The 21055-nt window shown below is 40.3% G+C and overlaps 2 protein-coding genes across 2 annotated transcripts; both read right to left on the bottom strand.

Moving 5' to 3' along the window:
• Positions 1–463: 463 nt before the first annotated feature.
• On the bottom strand, positions 464–4527 carry LOC100891193. The gene is made up of 2 exons (XM_003727312.3): positions 4105–4527; positions 464–1558 (listed from the first exon to the last, which is right to left on the bottom strand). The coding sequence occupies exons 1-2, from the start codon at positions 4398–4400 to the stop codon at positions 877–879; spliced, it is 978 nt and encodes a 325-aa protein (XP_003727360.1). The 5' UTR covers positions 4401–4527; the 3' UTR covers positions 464–876.
• A 6817-nt stretch (positions 4528–11344) lies between these two features.
• LOC100891115 lies at positions 11345–16777 on the bottom strand. The gene is made up of 2 exons (XM_003727311.3): positions 16467–16777; positions 11345–12455 (listed from the first exon to the last, which is right to left on the bottom strand). Exons 1-2 carry the CDS (start codon positions 16745–16747, stop codon positions 11774–11776), a joined length of 963 nt encoding a protein of 320 aa, XP_003727359.2. The 5' UTR covers positions 16748–16777; the 3' UTR covers positions 11345–11773.
• Positions 16778–21055: the final 4278 nt, after the last annotated feature.

Here is a 21055-nt window from a genome sequence, read left to right as displayed (position 1 = left end):
CAACATTCTTGAAATTCGTATACTAAATGTATGCCACTTGGGTTTCAAAGAGTGGGGGGTCGGGGAAGGGCTGGTTGTGCCCCTTAATCCGCCAGTGATTGAGGGGCACTGGCGTGGGGGTACTGGAAATAGGTAGAGGAAATAAACATTAGAACAAGGTCGCAGATTGATGGATTGCATGCATGGCAGGGATCCAATCAATCCCCTTACGTTTCATTCGTTCCACACACAAAACCTTTTGTTTTCTATCATCCAATTGCAGTTATCATGTTAACTATTTTCTTTTTAATGAGAAACGTAAATCAAATCACGGTAAACTTCACGCTTAGAATCAAATTTTGTTTACATTGTTGAGAGAGTGAACTCTTTACAAACACTTCTTTGGCAGTTACTGTGCATTTTTTTGTCCATGAAGACATTTTGCAAAACGAATTTATATTGAGATGTTTGTTGTTGTGGGGGGGGGGGGGGGGGGGGGGGGTCGTGGTTGAAAGTGCAGACTGAATATTGATACTGGTTTTGTTTTAATACGGCATTCATTCATATTCGTTTCTCATAAGATGCGTAATTCTCGTACCCGATTCATTCAAGGCTTCACAAAATTATGATGATTGACACCATTGAGTGCGAGGTCGCAAAGCAAACGAGCAAAATTTTGAAAACATAAGCAATGCATTTGTTATAGTTCCCGATCGATTGACCTGCGTCCTATTAGAAAAAGACCAGGTGATACATTTTTTTCTCTTTCCCACTTTCTTCATGTATATTTACTTGCTTTTATCGTTTTTTTGCTGAAGCTTCAAATCTGATCAATGAATAAAAACGAAAATTAAGATACACGGTCAAGATATTACGCTATTGAACTGGTAGTAGCAACTAAGACAGCAGTCTGGTCTGGTACATCGCGTTGTAATACGGCATAGATGTCTCCACCACCTCTCTGACGTCATCAGGAAGATCATCTAGGGAAGGAACGGGAGGAGGGGGCAGGAAATTAGAAGTATGGAAGGCGTTATGGCAAAAGATGCGGATGAACTCGAAATCCTTGACCGGCATGAAAGCACACTTCCAGATATCCGTGATATCTGGATTCGCATCCCAGGAGAGAAGGCTATCATTGTACGGTATCCCGACTGCCTTGCAGTATTTGGAAAGCATCCCAGCCGGGTCAGCAAGCAAATCATCACTCTCCATGACAACCGGAGATGGATCAAGGTCTTCCCGGACGTGGACCCAAAGATCGTGAAGCTCTTTGTACAGCAGATCAGTGAGATTATACTTCTCCGGCACATCGCGTCTCAGGTCGAAATCTTGTAGACTTTTCGTGATTTTCTTCCCCGTACCATCCCCGACGTCTTTGAGAACGGCATAGATGACTTTCTTCCAGGAGCTATAGACCTTTGCTGGGTGACGGAGTAGGAAGGAGTGCTTGTAATTGCTGGATTTGTCTGGGAGGAACCGGAAGTGCTTACTGTCGATAGATTGTGAGACACCCTTGTAAAAGATCACCCTTTTGTTTGGTTCCGGGTTATCAAGCATCGACTTGACCGAAGGATATCTGTTAAGAAACCATAATTATATCAGTCTGTGCATCCAAGTTTCATTGTTCAGTTTAAATGTTAATGCTATCGCATTTTAATGTCATGACTGTTTTAAATACACAAAATAAAATTTTGTTTTGATTGATTTTATTTTATTTTTTGCATTTTTCCAAATACAATAACTGAATAACAAAGAACATGTAAATGCAAGGTATAATACAAAATATACAATAATAACTTCATGTCAAAATGATATTTACATACATGCATATAATAACGAAACTTAGTATTTCTAAAACATATTATTATAAATTTGAAGTATTATCCAAACTTCCTGAGTTTGTGTATTATGTGTGCATGTGCGTGCGGGGGTGCGTGCGTGTGTGCGTGTATGTTTGTGTGTGTAGCGAACGGTGGGTGTGCATGAAGCTCTGTGATGTATATGGTGGAGTGAAAACAAAATAATGTAGCCTTTTCAATAAAGGAACAAAGAATACGAAATATGCAAAAATGACTTGCAATGTGACCAAACTTTGAAATATCAATAATTGCCTATTCTGCATTTGCATGTTTCGCTGTGACTATATTTTGTTACCAAGATGTGATATGGTTTTACAATAATATTATTGCATCAAAACATAAATTTTTGTCAAAAGATTTTTACAAGACAGATGAAAGACCGTGTGATAGAATAAAGTGATTCGAGCGAAGGCAACTACATCTTGAGTATACCATCCCAAACAAAATATCCCGCACAACTACCCCCTAGAATCTTGACCTTGTGACCCGAGGTGTCCTAGACACTGAAAACACTTTTAGGTGAATCTTTAGACTGGTATATTTCTGGTCTCATGAGCTTCCTGATTAAAAGACAAAATAAAGAAACAAACCTGTAACAAGATTTCATTCATTACCACAATTTTATCATGATTTATAATATATTAATTTATATTTGATCAATTCACTATTTCAAATGTTTCTTTTTTCTTCTTCAAAATGTAAAATTCAGGCATATTTTATGGCTTGTGCATGTGATAGTATGGCAGTTCAATACCGATAAATATAAATACTTAAAGGACATCCATTCGCTGCAATTGAAGTTAACTGAGTAAATAAGTAAATATTTAATTCAAAAGCTCTTTTGTTCTCGGAGGACCTTGGACCCATAGTGTATAAGTAACTGGTATAATGACTAAGCATTTCTGTACGTCGGGGGAACAAATAGTCAAGGGTATGTTGGTTCTTCGTATAACGTACAAGTGGCTAATTAATTGCTATTATGCAATGGACCTCGTAATTTCCACAAGTAATTTGCCATCGTCAAAAGCGTAAAGTTGGTCCTTAATTTGGTCCTATGCGGTTATCATGATTTTTTTTTCTTCATATTTTTCCCTCCACAGGAACTTTATTGAATTTCATTTGAAACAAATTAACAAATACATATTCAAGGTAATTTACATTAATAACATAAATAAAATTGGCTTCTCAAGATGCAAGTATTGTTAAACTGTATAGTTAACAGAAAACTAACAAAATCAATAATTCATTTCTGATATTCATGGAAAGAAAAAAAAAATCAGAAAAATAACATTTATGTAAATAAATTCCTGAACTGAAACCATTATCTTGTGAATATATTATTTCTACAATTCGAATCTGCTATATACTTTACGCTTTTGAAGTAATTTACAATAAAAACTTGAATATTATAAAAATCGGGCAATTGTTTCTTTATTTTGCAAGTATACACCATGATTATGGTCAGGGACTCAACTAGGGTTAGGTTTAGGGTCATACGTATAGGGTTAGGGGAAAGGACCTAGTGAGAGCAATTCCAAATCTAAAAAAGAATGTCCATATCCCAGACCCTGCATATACAAGAATAAGAATCAGTTTCCCATGATAAAAGAAATGCAACAAATTATGGTAACGTTTTCCAGCCCCTTTTAAGTATTTTGCAGGCACAAACCCTTATGATCGCTATTATGCGTATAAATGGTGTCTACTCCGTGAGACTTTGGCCATATATTTATGCCGACTGTTAAATCATTGGCTGATGGGGTGACCAGAGTTCTCGGAGATTTTGAAGATATTAGGAAATGTGACTATCCTATTCGATTCATGATTCTTCGTATTATACAGAGATTTATTAAGTTTAATCATTACCAAATGGACGGCAAAGTTTTAGACCTTGAATTGGTGCAACTAGAAAATCTTATCGTCAAACAGTTTCGGAGATTTCGCAATCTCAAAATAACGGCAAAGTGACGAAAAAGTCATTAAAAAAAAGAGACCCTTTTCCCTCCAAATCCGTGAGAAAATATTGAGCGCCGAGCCAACACCCCCCCCCCCCTTGCGCCAAGGGGAGGGGCCCGTCTTTTTTTATATTTAAAAAAGGTTAAGTTTACCTTTTTTTGGCTAGGGAAGAGGCCCCCCCCCCCCCCAAGATCCACCACTGGCATGACACACCCACCCATAACTCGAATATTACACACATGTGGTAGATGTCTGCATAACGCATTCATGTTATTATGTACCTTCAGTTTACCTTCAGTACACTTACTTGAGCATGTCTAGTTTGATTCGATCACCACTACAGTCCTCCTCGCATACCATCCCCGCCGCCTTTCGCCAGTCGTCATCACTCAGGTTATCGGCGTCATGATCGACCTCCTTACCGATGGTCGTCAGATTCAATTCGGCTTCAAAAGCAAAGTAGTACGTGTCGAAGAAGATGTCGATGTCGGGAACGAAGCTCATACATTTGCAGAAGACCGATGAGATTGACCTAGGCGTACACCACATCATAACACGGGCCTGGTCGAGGCTGGGCGATTTCGAATCCTGAGAGGACGCCATGATAGTTGACTAGCTGTTTTAAGCTGATGGTATATGAATGTACGTAGCCAGGCTTCTTATAGAGACTTTGGCATCCTCTCGATCTTGAAGCACTGGTGTATTTACAGAAGGGGCTAGCTAGGGAGGGGGGTGGGGTAATTTGCTCCTGTTATGTACAGTGCGTCCCAGAAAAAAACGAAACCGAGAATTATCGATGCTTTATCATAACTTAGTCACAGTTATAATTAATAAATGACACCTATTTGTAAAGGTAAGATCCTCCTCTTTCATTTGATGCAACTCATATGATGCTATTTCACGCATGAGTGATTAAAAACAATCTAAAGAGAGTTGTTTTCACTGGCTGGCTGCCGTAGCAACAAACAGAGTTGACAAAAAACCTAACTCCGTTTTGTTGACGCTCAGCCATCCACAAAGAAGACGAAAGACTTAATGCATGGCTGATCGTTAACGAAACGGTTTTAGGTCTTTTGTCAACTCTGTTTATTGCTACGGAAGATCCCCCTTAAAAAAGTGATTCCTTTCCTGTAGTATATTGATCACAATATGTAGTAAACTTACAAACTTTGCCCCTCCTGAGGCAAAGGTCTGGATATGCCACTGATTTTAAGTGTGCTCTTTATCTAAATATTGAACCGATTTGTTCACTCATGGTCAATATTTGTACTAGAAATTGGATTCATTGTTGAGAGGTGAAGCACGTAAAAGGGTCGCGATCGCCTCTTTTCCGTTCTTTTTCCAAAACTACAGATCTTTCCCTCTCACTTCCTATACATGTTTATTTTCTTTTTGGTCTTTATAGTGGGTCTATATTTTTAGTTCTTCTTTCCTGTCACTATATCTGTAAAAAAAAAAATGTTCTGCTCCCTCTTCCAGTGCCCCTCGCCATGTTTCTTTTATCCCTTTTCTTTTACCCTAAGCCCCTTTTTTCTTACTTTATGATTACATGGTGTTTCTAAAACACCACAGTGACTTTCCCGTCATCATATACCCGGCACATGTATCGCCATGTATCGCACCCTCACCCTCCGCCCTATCTCTCTTAAACACACACATTTCTTGATCTATCTATCCCCACCTTTCAAACTACCCTCTCGATGAGTAGTGACGTATCAATTTTAAGGCAAAGGTGAACAAAATGTATCATCACAACTTGCAGTGGTTTTATGGCACGTAAGGTAGAACCCCCTCCCCCCCCCCCCCACTCATCGTTTTAAAATATAAATTTCTGAATATACCACTAAATGTACCACATGACCCTATTTTTCATAAGTCGAAAATAATTGTTGACTTGCCTCTCGAACAATATGTGATAGTACGTGAAAAAGTCTATATCTGTATTAATATGGTTATATAAATGTATAGGAATAATGTTAAGCCCCCATCACACCAAACTAGTTCTCACTACGTTCTGGAACCGTCCTAAAAAATCGTAAAACGGGTTGTGGTCGGGGTAGAATGTGTCAATAATATGCCTTTAATACGATCCTAGTTCGTTCATAAACAGTCCTCATTACGTCCATCTCGTCTGTACCCCGTCCATATTCAGTTTATATCAAGCTCAGATCGGGTAAATTTGCCATTTCCAGGCAGTCCAGGCCCGTCCGTAATCAGTTTAAACTCGTTCTTAACTAGTATTCCCTCGTTCCAAATACGTACAAACCATTCTAACTAGTTCGCAAATTGTTTTCACGAAGTGACGGTAGCGAGGAAAATCGTAACGCAAAGTGAATGCAATTTTTTTTCACTACCGTCACTTCGTGAAAACAGCGACGGTTTGTAACCCGACCATACCATCCAGATACAGTTCAACTCGTCCCCATCTCGTTCTTAGTGCGTTCGAACGCGCTCCCAGTGAGAGCGTGTGCAATCCCATCCTGGCTCGAGGGCTAAACTAAACAGACCCAGCGCGTTCTCGCCATTCCTCATTAGGGACGTTTAGATTTGCGTGGACTGATACGTGTGACGTCCATTCACGGCAGTGCATTAACAGGACGTCGATCGTAGCATAGACCTATTGTCTTCGTGCGAATCTAAAAGTCCCTATTCCCGTTCAACTTCAACGCTTCAAGCTATGCAGATCAAGACTTTCAAGTAAACCCCCATCACACTAGTTCTAACTACGTTCTTGAAAATGTTGCCAAACGGGCTCAAACTGTGTGCAAACGGAGTGAACGTAGTAGCAACTGTGTACGATTTGTTTTGTATTATAGTTATACACAGTGTCACATTGGATGGACACTCAATATTTTGACGAAAGTGATGAAACAAATATCTTTAAATATATCAAAACGTTATGTTCGTGATACTGATTAACAAGAAAGGCACATGTAGTCAGGGGCGGCAATCCTGGGGGGAACGGGGGGGGGGGGGGGTCACATCCCCCTCAATTTTTTGTTTTTGTTTCGTCCCCCCTGAAAATTTGAAAAAGTGCAAACTATAGCAAATACTGGCTAAAGACTACAACAAACTTGTAGGCTCTGGAGGGCCCGATAGTGCAGCGTTTAGACAAATACAAATCTTCTCGCTCGGTAGCTACGCTCTCTCGCATAATATTAAGTAAAGTGTTCAAGTAAATATTGTAGAAAATTATTTTTTTAATACATCAAAAGTTAAAAAAAATGTGAGGGGTAGTCATTTTCTTCACCTTCACCCCATGCACTCGTTCACTATATACTCCCTCGCACTGGCATAGTGATGTAGGGGGGGGGGGGTGCTTTGGGGCGGTTGTTTCCCTTAATAAAATTCAAACGTGATTTATTTCTAATTCGATACCAGTGATTGGCAAATGTTGCTGAAATGGCATGGTTTTTCCCTGAGCTTCCGGGGGCTCCTTTTGCTCATTAACCCACTGCTCCCTCGTCCCTCGCACCCCCCCCCCCCCGGGCCATGAAAAGAAATCGGCGCCCCTGCATGTAGTATCTAATTTTAAACCTAACTGTTATTATCATGATACTCCATGGGATCGGTTCACATAATAATGACAGCAATAAAGCTTCTATAGCAAATTATGTTTCCGAGTCTTTGTAATAGTGACATAAAATATTCCCCTTTCAGGAAGAAAAAAATCTATTGAAATCTAATCAATGATTTTCGGTCAAATTACTAGAAATTATGCTTCAAATCGCGCCAAATGTGTTTGAAAATTCGATTTTCTTTCAACTTCTGAGGGAGTCACACCCCCCCCCCTCAGACACTTCGTTGTCCGCGCAACCACGGGACGTCGCGCTAACGCACCATTTCACATATAACTTCATTGTGTCCCCTCCCCCCGCACATATTAAAAAGGATTGACGCCCATCATGCTGGCTGACAGCCTCCAGACGGCCGCCAAGAAGTGTTTTCTATAGAACACCTCCACAATGGATCAGATAAAAATTACGAAAGGCAACATTGAGTGACAAAGCTGTTTATCTTACATGATGTTGTGATTTCTATCTATCAAGAATATAAAAAAAATCATATTTGCACAATCATTTCATGAAAAGAGGTTAGAAAAATATGTTTCAACTTGAAGGGCAACATTCTATTATCTGCATGTATTATCCTGGCAAGCGCATCATTTCGCTCACCAGAATTTACGGACTCCAACAGCGCCAGGACCATCGATAAGAGGCTACTTACTAACAAGCACAGTCGCGTACGCAACGGGTGGTTTTGGGGGTTAAACCCCCCTCAATTTATTTTAATTGTTAAAAAATATATAAAAAAATGCTCCCCCAAGGCACATATCTGTATAATTTTACCCCAACCCCCCCCCCTCCCGCTTAGGCCAAAAAAAAAAATTGTTAGTTGTCCTCGATTGCTTTTCTGGAGTAGTGGCGGGCGGGCGGATTTTTTTTAATTATTATTTTTTATTTTTTCCCCATTTTTTTATTTTTTTTAAATTTTTTTTTCCATAAAAAAAAAAGTCATTGTGATTGTCAAGCATTTAAACAAACAAAGTCTATATAACACTTAAATATGGTAAAAGACTAGTTTAATGTACAATGAATATCAAGACCAACACAGAAAGTATTTTAGGCTTTGAAATACAGCAACTTTTAAATCTCCATTGTACTACTTAGAGCTACTTGCGCCCTCTATGTAGCAAACAATGCCTAATCGGTGACCATTGGTTCCCCATGATCCTCATTATCTTATATTTACTGAGAGCTGATTCGATGAGATAACCACCTGTCCAGTGAACAACTGGCATCATTCTTTGCACGTTTTCTTTCATCTAATTCTCCATTGTAAAATGAACTTGGAAATGCAACGAAGGACAACACGATTCAGTATTTCATAACAAAATATATGAAATTGATAAACGATGCATCTGTCCACGTCTTGTTATTTTGATCTGCACGTATATTACATTGATGTATGAAAAATGTCTATTCAACGGAAAACAAAGAATTGATAATGAGCGGAACTGCAATCATTATGATATAACAATTCAATTCAATTCAGTTTATTTAACCATAAAAATGAAACATGTACATACAAATGAGTAACATAGTAAACATAATACGGTAAAGGACACCCTTAGAAGCAAATTGCTTGTGGTGGGGCCTTAAAAAGAAAAACAAACTACACATACATTATACAGTTTAAAAACTTTAAAATAACATGATACAAACACACATGCACGCTCACACATATACATACACACATACATTCAAAATATCCTCCTCAGCTCAAACTTGTTTACATAAATCATTAAATAATAACTGTGTACATCGTAATTTAATTCGAGATAGAGTTGTACTTTCCTTAATATCATTACTCAAATTATTCCATTCCTTAATGCCATTTAAATAGAATTTTTTGTGTGCATTTGTCGTACGAACTTTAAATAAATGTAAATCATTTTTCTGACGAGTAGAATACGAGTGAATATCACTATTAATAACAAAGTTTATATTAGGAATTTCCGGAAATAGGCGATTTTGAAATTTAAACATAAATATGCGAGTATTAAATTGAATCAATTACAAAATTGGGACTCGTGTGTTTTAACAAAAAGTGGCCGTGATGGGGCTAAATAATCAGATTTAGTAATAAGACGCACGGCTCGTTTCTGTAACAAATAAACCTTAGCCTAAATTATGATGCATAAGTATTTCCCCAAATAATATTACAATAATTTACATGTGGAAAAATCATACTATTATACAACATTAGCAAAGCACACAAAACAGACAAAGTTTGAATTTCTTTCTCTAATGCCAGTGGGCAGATTTTTATATCACTTTTCTCATGAATATCACACCAATGTAAATCAGAGAATCTCCAATTATATTATAAACAGGTTTTGAGTTGAAATTCATTTCTGGCGGCTTGTGGTTGGTTTTATGGTACAGAGTCACAATTTATTCCACATTCCCGATTATGTATCAACCTAGACAAAAGTACATTGTAATTATAAGTGATAAAAACAAAACAAACAAATACAAACGCAAAACAAAAGCAAACAAATAAAAAGTGCTTTAGGAGGGGCACATAATTGGGTAGAAGAGGATTTGAGGAAGAAGGGTACTGGTATTTTGGATGGGTAGTTTAAAGAGATGACTTGAAGAGAAAAAAGTCGAGTGATGAGTACTATAACGAATGGAGGAGGCTATAAACGAGAGAGAGGTAAGGAAGGGAGGGGCCGGGATAGAGGAAGGGGGAGGGTGGAGAGATGGACAAAGAGAGGAGAGGGGAAGGAGGAAGAAAATCATAGAGAGGGAGGAAGAAAATCATAGAGAGAGAGGAAGGGATTGTTCTGTCCTTTCTGTTCATTATTAAGTAATTACCCTTTCACACCTGTCTCTTTCTCTCTCTCTCTCTCTCTCGTTTTCTCTCATTCACACACTTTTTTTCAATAGTTTTTTTTAAATTGATTCCAAAACAATACAAAACGTTCTTAGAAACACATACATGCGTGCGTGCGCAATACAGACTCACACACATCTACGCACACACCTACGCCTGCATTTCTTCTTTTCTAAACTTCAAATACCACTTCAAATACCGATTTAATATTTCCCACGGGTAACAAAGAATAGGCTGATAGATTAACACACAAAATTGCCAAAGAAAATATGATTTTATTTATTCTTTCGATTTACTCCGATAAGTGCAAGACGAAAAGTTTTAGTGTCGTGTTTATTCTTTGCTTTTCTTCGATTTTTATCTGTGTAAATTACATTGTAAAAATGAATATACAATCATCAGATAAAAATCAATAGCCTAGTATCTTTAATTTTTAAAAGTTAGAGTATTATTTTGAACTTATCCCTCTCTTCTGTGATTATTTTTATACCGTATACAATCATTAGCGTGGTGTGGGTGCAGCAATTTACGAAAAATGGCCGGAACCGGGTTTTGTACAAGATGGGGCACAGTGTTCCTAACATTTTCCGACAAGGACAAGCAAAATGTATAATTGGTATTTTTTCTGTGCCCTTTTAACCCCTGAATTCATTAACAGGCAAGCAGAATAAGAGGGTCCAACATTCTTGAAATTCGTATACTAAATGTATGCCACTTGGGTCTCAAAGAGAGGTCGGGGGTCAGGGAGGGCCGGTTGTGCCCCTTAAATCGGCCAGTGATTGAGGGGCACTGGAAATAGGTAGAGGAAATAAACATTAGAACAAGGTCGCAGATTGACGGATTGCATAGAAGGGGTCCAATCAATCCGACTCTTTAGTTTCCTTCGTTCCACACACTAAAACCTTTTGTTTTCTATCATCTAATTGCATTGATCATGCTTACTATTTTCTCTTTAATATGAAACGTAAATCAATCACGGTAAACTTCATGCTCAGAATCAAATTTTGTTTACATTGTTTAGAGGGTGAACTCTTTACAAACACTTCTTTGGCAGTTATTGATTGTGCATTTGTTGTCCACGAAGACATTTTGCAAATCGAATTTATATTGAGATGTTTGGTTTTTTGCTGTTGGGGGGGGGGGGGGGGGGGGGGGAGGGGTCGTGGTTGAAAGTGCAGACTGAATATTGATACTAGTTTTGTTTTAATACGGCATTCATTCATATTCGTTTTTCAGAAGATGCGTAATTCTCGTGCCCAATTCACATACTCCTCCCGATTTCTTCAAGGCTTCACAAAATTATGATGATTTACACCGTTGAGTGCGAGGTCGCAATTAAAGCAAAAGAGCAAAATTTTGAGAATATAAGCAATGCATTAATAGTTCCCGATTGACCTGCGTCGTATTAGAAAAAGACCAGCTGATTCCTTTTTTTTCTTTCCCACTGGCCTTTCTTCATGTATATTTACTTGCTTTTATTGTTTTTTTGCTGAAGCTTCAAATCTCATCAATGAATAAAACGAAATTTAGATACACGGTCAAGATATTACGCTATTGAACTTATATAGTAGCAATTAAGACAGCAGTCTGGTCTGGTACATCGCGTTGTAATACGGCATAGATGTCTCCACCGACGCTCTGACGTCATCAGGAAGATCATCCATAGAAGGAATAGGAGGAGGAGGCAGGAAGTGAGAAGTATGGAACGCGTTATGGCAGAAGATGCGGATGAACTCGAAATCCTTGACCGGCATGAAAGCACACTTCCAGATATCCGTGATATCTGCATTCGCATCCCAAGAGAGAAGACTGTCGTTGTACGGTATCCCGACTGCCTTGCAGTATTTGGAAAGCATCCCAGCCGGGTCAGCAAGCAAATCATCACTCTCCATGACAACCGGAGATGGATCAAGGTTTTCCCGGACGTGGACCCAAAAATCGTGAAGCTCTTTGTACGGCAGACTAGCCGTAAGATTATACTTCTCCGGCACATCGCGTCTCAGGTCGAAATCTTGTAGACTTTTTGTGATTTTCTTCCCAGTACCATCCCCGACGTCTTTGAGAACGGCATAGATGACTTTCTTCCAGGAGCTATAGACCTTAGCTGGGTGACGAAGTAGGAAGGAGTGCTTGTAATTGCTAGATTTGTCTGGGAGGAACCGGAAGTGCTTACTGTCGAGAGTTTTAGTACCCTTGTAAAAGATCACCCTTTTGTTGGGTTCCGGGTTATCAAGCATCGACTTGACCGAAGGATATCTGTTAAGAAACCATAATTATATCAGTCTGTGCATCCAAGTTTTTGTTCAGTTTAAATGTTAATGCTATCGCATTTTACTGTCATGACTGTTTTCAATACACAAATAATTTTTTTTTTTGTGGATTGATTTTACTTTATTTCTGCATTTTTCCAAATACAATAACTGAATAACAAAGCAGGTATAATACAAAATATACAAACAATAATAACTTCATGTCAAAATGATATTTACATAATGCATATAATAACGAAACTTAGTATTTCTAAAACATATTGTTATAGATTTAAAGTATTATCCGAACTTTCTGTGGGAAAAAAATATCCCGGACAACTACCCCAAGGATCTTGACCCTGTTACCCGAAAATCCCAGCCACTGAAAAGCCTTGGTGAATCTTTAGACTGGTATATTTCCGGTCTCACGAGCTTCTTGATTGAAGTGTATCCATTATTTTGGCAGCCAACATAACATTCTGTAGAACTTTGTAGGAATTATGAATATGTCACGTATGTCCTATTTGTACAATTTAAACGTTAGCAGTGGCCCATTATTCAGATTATGCAAGCAGGGACTTGGGATACCTGATGCAAGGAAGCCCGTTTCCTTTCTAGACTTCACTGTCAGACACTATTGAGTCACTGATTTCTCATTTGTTTTTCTTTGGTAATAACATGCAAACATAAAATGAGCTATAAAGGGTACATGAGCATTTGTCTCCATCAATAACCCACTTCTTGTAATGGTCAAAATTAAACTGATTGAATCTTTGCGCAGCACAAAACATACTTCTTCTTCTTCTGTACATGTCGACAGACTTGTTAGTCCATATAAAGACACGGAAACGAAGCACGTGGTCATGGAATAGAGCAATCTTTTAGGAATTGTAGCGCATGGGACATAAAGGAATCAATTAATTGATCCTGTGTTGATAACGCTATCAGGTAACTTATTCCAGTCCTTGCACGTACGAGGGAAAATGTTGGCTATTGCTGGTTGAGGAACGACGGGATCTAGGAACAGCAAAAGGTGTTAGGGTCTTCGGCCATTCGGTACGTACAAGGGTCTGAACATCAGACTATCTACCAAAAGGACTACAATCCCTGAAGTCGATTCGACAAATAACGGTCGTAATTTTCCCACAAAAAGACATTTTCAAGCCCTTTCGTTTTGAAAGAAGTTCTAAATTAGCATTATGTTTCAAATGCCATTGGAATTTAACTTTTTCATTTCTTGGGGCCTGCAAATGGGACATAATAATTAGTACCTTAAATTAAAGAAAAAGACAACAAAACTTTAATAAGATCTCATTCATTACTACACTTTTATCATGATTTATATATAATATATTAATTTATAATTGATCGATTCACAATTTCAAATGTTTTGGGTTTTCTTCAAAATGTAAACAAATCAGGCATATTGTGTTGGTATGGCAGTTCAACACCGATATATATAAATACTTTAAGGACAAGGACATCCATTCGCTACAATTGCAGTTAACTGAGTAAATAAGTAAATATTTAATTTAAAAGTTCTTTTGTTCTTGGAGGACCTTGGACCCATAGTATCAAGTACCTGGTATAATGACTAAGCATTTTCTGTACGTCGGGGGAACTAATAGTCAAGGGTATGTTGTTTTTAGGTATAATGTACAGGTGGCTAATTAATTGCTATCATGCACTGGACCTCGTAATTTCCACAGGTAATTTGCCATCGTCAAAAGCGTAAAGTATAAACATTTACCTCAATTCGGTTCTACGCGATTATCAGGATCATGGTCGGGGTTAGGTTAAGGGATATCGGGTTACGAGTAGGCCCTAATAGTTATGTATTTGTGCTATAGGATAGGACCCAGTAAAAGCATTTCCTAAATCTAAAAGGAATATCCATATCTCAGACCCTGCATATACAAGAATTAAGATCAGTTTCCCATGATGACAGCGATGCAACAAATTATAGTTTTCAACCCCCATTTTTGAGTATTTTGCAGGCACAAACCCTTATTAGTTGCTATGCGTATAATATCCGTGAGACTATGGCTATATTATTCTGACCGTAAAATCATTGTCTTTGTATAATTATGATGGGGTGACCAGAGTTCGCGGAGATTTTTGAAGATATTAGTAAATGTGACTATCATATTCGATTCATGATTCTTCGTATTCTACAGAGATATAAGTTCAATTATTACCATATGGACGGCAAATTTTTAGACACCGAATTGGTGCATCTAGAAAATCTTATCGTCAAACAATTTCGGAGATTTCGCGATCTCAAAATTTGATGTCTGATTGGCATGCGCTGCAAAGTGACGAAAAAGTCATTACAAAAACGAGACCTTTTTACTTCCAAATCCGTGAGAAAATATTTAGCGCCGAACCAACACCCCCACCCCACCCCCGGCCCTAATTGCGCCAGGGATAGGGGGCCCGTGTTCTTCTTTATTTAAAACAAAAAGTTAAATTGACCTGTTTTTGGCCAGGGAAGAGCCCCCCCCCCCCCCCACAAGATCCGCCACTGGCATGACACACCCACCCATAACTCGAGTATTACATAGTCATGTGGTCATAGGCGCCGGAAGTGGGGGGCAGGGGGGGGGCAGTTGCCCCCCAGTCAAAAAAAAAGAAGCAGAAAAGGAATAAACATGGTTTGTATTTTTAACCCAAAAGAACATAATAATAATAAAAACCTGAATTAAATCACATATACCATTCCATTCAAAGAAAAGTTCACAGGAATTAAATTTCATAAACATTGCGCATGCCACCTATACGGTTTATAATAACGATACGCGCATATCGTGAACATATTGTACTAGAGAATGGGAAAGCGTGTCTGTTTTTTTTGTTTTGTTATAGGGGTGAGAAGACATGAGCCCCTGAACGCTGGCGTACTAATGGGGAGGAGGGGGGGGGGTATTTCATATTCGATACCAGTGATTTACAAATGTTGCTGTTATGACATGAATTTCCGGTATTTTTTCTCATCTTTTTTGTAAGTCATACCTTTTTATGCATTTGTTGGAAAATAATAAATTCCCAAATTACAGTCGGGCGAAAAATACGCTTATTTAGAAGCCTTTATGTAATGGTCTGCAAAGTGGCTGGGCTCGAGCCCCCCCCCCCTCACTTTTTGAAAAAGTATGTTAAAGAGAAAAAGAAAGAAAGACGGAGAGAAAAAATAAGTGACCTGCCAATGTCAAGAATATATAAAAAATGCTCATCTGACCGTAATTAAATGCCTAAAGCCCCAGAGCTTACGGGTGCTCCGCCCCCGGACCCCACCAAGGGCCCTAAGACGGTCCCCTGGATGCTCATCTGACCGTAATTACCTAAAACCCCTGGATGCTCATCTGACCATAATTAAATACCTAAAACCCCTGAGCGTCCGGGGGCTCAGCCCCCTGTACCCCACCAAGGGCTCTAAGGCGGGCCCCTGGATGCTCATCTGACCGTAATTAAATACCTAAAACCCCTGAGCTTCCGGGGGCTCAGCCCCCTGGACCCCACCAAGGGCTCTAAGGCGGGCCCCTGGATGCTCATCTGACCGTAATTAAATACCTAAAACCCCTGAACATCCGGGGCCTTGCCCCCTGGATCCCACCAAGGGCCCTAGGGCGGCCCCTGGATGCTCATCTGACCGTAGTTAAATATTAAAACCTCTGAGCTTCTGGGGGCTCAGCCACTTGACCCCCTGCCAAAGCTCATATGTCCTGGACCACACGCCATTTTACGCTCTACCTGACCGTTAATACTCCACTTTGAAAAACGTTCCGCGGGACCTGCATGTAACGTGTAAGACTGGTGGTGATGCAGATTTTTCGTCTGCCCCCCCCCCCCTTCCGAACGTTTTTTCTCATTACGTCACTGCCCATGGAAGGTGAGTCCCCTGGAATGTTTGCCCCCCCCCCCCCCCCCCCCCATCCCAAACTGCTACCGGCGCTCCTACATGTGGTCGATGTCTGTATTTAACGCCTTCACATTTTGTATGTACCTTCATAATTACACTTACTTGAGCATGTCTAATTTGATTCGGTCACCACTACAGTCCTCCTCACAAATCATCCCCGCTGCCTTTCGCCAGTCGTCATCACCCAGGCTATCGGCGTCGTGATCGACCACCTTACCGATGGTCGTCAGATTCAGTTCGGCTTCGGAAGCAAAGACGTACGTATCGAAGAAGATGTCGATGTCGGGAACGAAGCTCATGCATTTGCAGAAGACCGATGAGATTGACCTAGGCGTACTCCACATCATAACACGAGCCTGCTGACTTGGTGTTGGACCCGCCATGTTGGAAATGTTTCATAATATTCGGGATATACACGCACAATCTGCCGCGGAGTCTGCACGAAATATTCCTTCTAGTATAGAGAACACAGCTATATATATATAGTGTTGGAATAAAGGTAGTTGGGTTAGCCTTGTCAATACGACCTTTGTACATGTCTTTGAAACAGGACGTCCCTCGATAATCGACCTCTCTCTCTCTCTCTCTCTATCTCTCTCTCTCTCACACACATACACTCACTCAGAGTCTCTCTCTCAGAGCCTCTCTCAGTCTGAGTATATTATCATTTCGGCTTTCATCGAAAGGGTGCGGTGCGGTGCGGCGCGGTGTGGTGTGCTCAACGCACCCATTCGATAAAAGAGGGGGGGGGGGGCTTTTCTCGAAAGGGTGCGTTGAGAGCGGAGTACCGTTTTAACACACCCTTTCGATAAAAGCGGGGGGTGGGCTTTTCTCGAAAGGGTGCGTCGACTAGTCTTTCGCATCAGTCGTTTAAAATTAGGATCTGGGACAGAAGGTAATAGTTGCCAATTTAAGTATATCGAAAATGTATTAAATAAAATGGAATGGTCTTGATTACAGAGTGGTCTCTTTCGTTATTACTATGTTGATGGGGGAGACAGAGAGAAGGGAAAAAGGGAAAGGGAAAGGGAAGATAAAAGGAAAGAAAGAAGAATAAGAAGAAAAGAGAAAAACGGGGGGGGGGGGGCGAAGGGCTCTTGCCTCCTCATCCCCACCCCTCCCCCGCCAAAAATAAATAAGAGAGAGAGAGAAGGGAAAGGGAAAGAAAATATAAAAGGAAAGAAAGAAGAGGAAGAAGAAGAAAAAAAGGGAAACGGGGGCGAAGAGCTCTTGCCCTCTCCCCCGCCAAAAAAAAAAAAATAAGAGAGAGAGAGAGAGAGAGAGAGAGAGAAGGGAAAGGAAAAGGGAAAGAGAATATAAAAGGAAAGAAAGAAGAGGAAGAAGAAGAAGAAGAAAAGAGGGAAACGGGGGCGAAGGGCTGTTGCCTCCTCCCCCCCGGCAAAAAATAAATAAGAGAGAGAGAGAGAAGTGAAAGGGAAAGAGAAGATGAAAGGAAAGAAAAAAAGAGGGAAACGGGGGGCGAAGGGCTCTTGCCCTCCCCCCGCCAAATAAATAAATAAGAGAGAGAGAGAGAGAGAGAGAGAGAGAGAGAAGGGAAAGGGAAAGGGAAAGAGAATATAAAATAATTCCGAGCTGAACAGGATAAAAGGAAAGAAAGAAGAATAAGAAGAAAAGAGGGAAACGGGGGGGGGGGGGCGAAGGGCTCTTGCCTGCTCCTCATCCCCCACCCCCCCCCCCGCCAAAAATAAATAAGAGAGAGAGAGAAGGGAAACGGGGGCGAAGAGCTCTTGCCCTCTCCCCCGCCAAAAAAAAAATAAGAGAGAGAGAGAGAGAGAAGGGAAAGGGAAAGGGAAAGAGAATATTAAAGGAAAGAAAGAAGAGGAAGAAGAATAAGAAGAAAAGAGGGAAACGGGGGCGAAGGGCTCTTGCCTCCTCCTCACCCCCCCCCCCCCCCCCGCCAAAAACTAAATAAGAGAGAGACTAGTCTTTCGCATCAGTCGTTTAAAATTAGGATCTGGGACAGAAGGTAAAAGTTGCCAATTTAAGTATATCGAAAATGTATTAAATAAAATGGAATGGTCTTGATTACAGAGTGGTCTCTTTCGTTATTACTATGTTGATGGGGGAGACAGAGAGAAGGGAAAAAGGGAAAGGGAAAGGGAAGATAAAAGGAAAGAAAGAAGAATAAGAAGAAAAGAGGGAAACGGGGGGGGGGGGCGAAGGGCTCTTGCCTCCTCCTCATCCACCCCCTCCCCGCCAAAAAATAAATAAGAGAGAGAGAGAAGGGAAAGGGAAAGAAAATATAAAAGGAAATAAATAAGAGAGAGAGAGAAGGGAAACGGGGGCGAAGAGCTCTTGCCCTCTCCCCCGCCAAAAAAAAAAAAAAATAAGAAAGAGAGAGAGAGAGAGAGAGAGAGAAGGGAAAGAGAATATAAAAGGAAAGAAAGAAGAGGAAGAAGAATAAGAAGAAAAGAGGGAAACGGGGGCGAAATAAGAGAGAGAGAGAGAGAGAGAGAGAGAGAAGGGAAAGGGAAAGGGAAAGAGGGAAAAGAGGGAAACGGGGGCGAAGGGCTCTTGCCTCCCCCCCCGCCCAAAAATAAATAAGAGAGAGAGATTGGAAAGCGAAAGGGAAAGAGAAGATAAAAGGAAAGAAAGAAGAGGAAAAAGGAAAGAAGAAAAGATGGAAACGGGGGCGAAGGGCTCTTGCCCCCGTTTCCTTCTACTTCCTCTTCTTTCTTTCCGTTTATCTTCTCTTTCCCTTTCCCTTCTCTCTCTTATTTATTTTTTGGCGGGGGGGGGGAGGGAGGAGGAGGCAAGAGCCCTTCGCCCCCATTTCCCTCTTTTCTTCTTATTCTTCTTCCTCTTCTTTCTTTCCTTTAATATTCTCTTTCCCTTTCCCTTTCCCTTCTCCCTTTATTCTTAAATTGCCAACTATTACCTTCTTTCCCAGATCCTAATTTTAAACGACTGATGCGAAAGACTAGTCGACGCACCCTTTCGAGAAAAGCCCCCCCCCCCCCCCCGCTTTTATCGAAAGGGTGTGTTAAAACGGTACTCCGCTCTCAACGCACCCTTTCGAGAAAAGCCCCCCCCCCCCCCTCTTTTATCGAATGGGTGCGTTGAGCACACCACACCGCGCCGCACCGCACCGCACCCTTTCGATGAAAGCCATTCATTTCTGTCTCATTTCATTTCGGGCCTGGTCGAGGCCGGGCGACCTCGAATCCTGAGAGGACGCCATGATAGTTGACTGTGTATATAAATGCACGTAGGCATGCAGGCCTCTCAATCTTGAAGCACTGGTGTATTAAGGGTCTAGGGGGGGGGGGGGGGTAATTTGCTCCTGTTATGTACAGTGCGTCCCAGGAAAAACGAAACCGAGAATTATCGATGCTTTATAATAATTTAATCACTATTATAATTAAAAAATGACACATATTTGTAAAGGTAAGATCCTCCTCTTTCATTTGATGCAACTCATATGTTGCATATATCATGCATGAGTGATTAAAAACAATTTGAAGAGAGTTGTTTTTTCAATGGCTGGCTGCCGTAGCAACAAACAGAGTTGACACAAAAACCTAACTCCGTTTTGTTGACGCTCAGCCATGCACAAAGAAGACGAAATGAAGACTTAATGCATGGCTGATCGTCAACGAAACGGTGTTAAGTCTTTTGTCAACCCTGTTTATTGCTACGGAAGATCCCCCTTAAAAAGTGATTCCTTTACTGTAGTATATTGATCACAATATGTAGTAAACTTACAAACTTTGTCCCTCCTTAGGCAAAGGTCTGGATATGCCACTGATTTTAAGTGTGCTCTTTATCTAAATATTGAACCGACTTGTTCACTCATGGTCAATATTTGCATTCGTATGAGCATTTCGAGTTTGATAATGTACTAGAAATTGGATTCAATAGGGACTTTTAGAATGAGTGGACGAGAACACGTACGACGAACGCCGACTGATCATGCGTGTCAACGTACTCAACTGCCCATGTTGACTACAATTAGAAATCTTTTAGATTGCACTCGACGATATACATGCATGCAGAAAGTAACACTATGAACATAGCAGACAAAGAAAGAGGACAAAATATACAGTTCCACATTCTACCCTCAACAATAGGCCATTTTCGTAATGTAACCAAATTTAATGCATAGGTCTTTGTGAAGTGCCTCAATACAAATTATTTCATTCACCTGATAGGAATAATAGTATTTCAATAGTCAGAATGCTACTGCATATATTAAGTGTTGCTAGGTAGGTATAATGTTTGTCCAACCTGGCAACAAAATGCAGTTAGGATCCTGTCTATTGAAATACTATTGAGGCACTTCACAAAGACCTATGCATTAAATTTGGTTACATTACGAAAATGGCCTATGGCTGTGGTAGAACATCCCTTCACTGCTATTATGCAAAAATGTGTAGAGCAGGTGAATATGCATGTGACACCTGTTCTACACATTTGTACATAATAGCAGGGAAGGGATGTTCCTTTGTCTACCTGAGGAACTGTGTATTTTATGCGCACGCGGCATATACTAGTATTGTACTAGATTTAGGAAAATCAAGGTTGACACCCTCTCGATCGCCGACTGAGACGACGTGACGCATGCGCAGTGCCTTAAAATGACGTCACACGTTGCAGTCAAAGCTTCAAACGTGCAAATCTAAAAGTCCCTATTGTTAAGACGTGAAGCACGTAAAAAGGTCGCGATCACC

Source organism: Strongylocentrotus purpuratus, unplaced genomic scaffold (assembly GCF_000002235.5).
Source record: "Strongylocentrotus purpuratus isolate Spur 01 unplaced genomic scaffold, Spur_5.0 spur5_scaffold_7, whole genome shotgun sequence".
Classification (NCBI taxonomy): Eukaryota; Metazoa; Echinodermata; class Echinoidea; order Camarodonta; family Strongylocentrotidae; genus Strongylocentrotus; species Strongylocentrotus purpuratus.
Note: the sequence above shows the minus strand (reverse complement) of the source record. Positions and strands in the feature narration are given on the sequence as shown.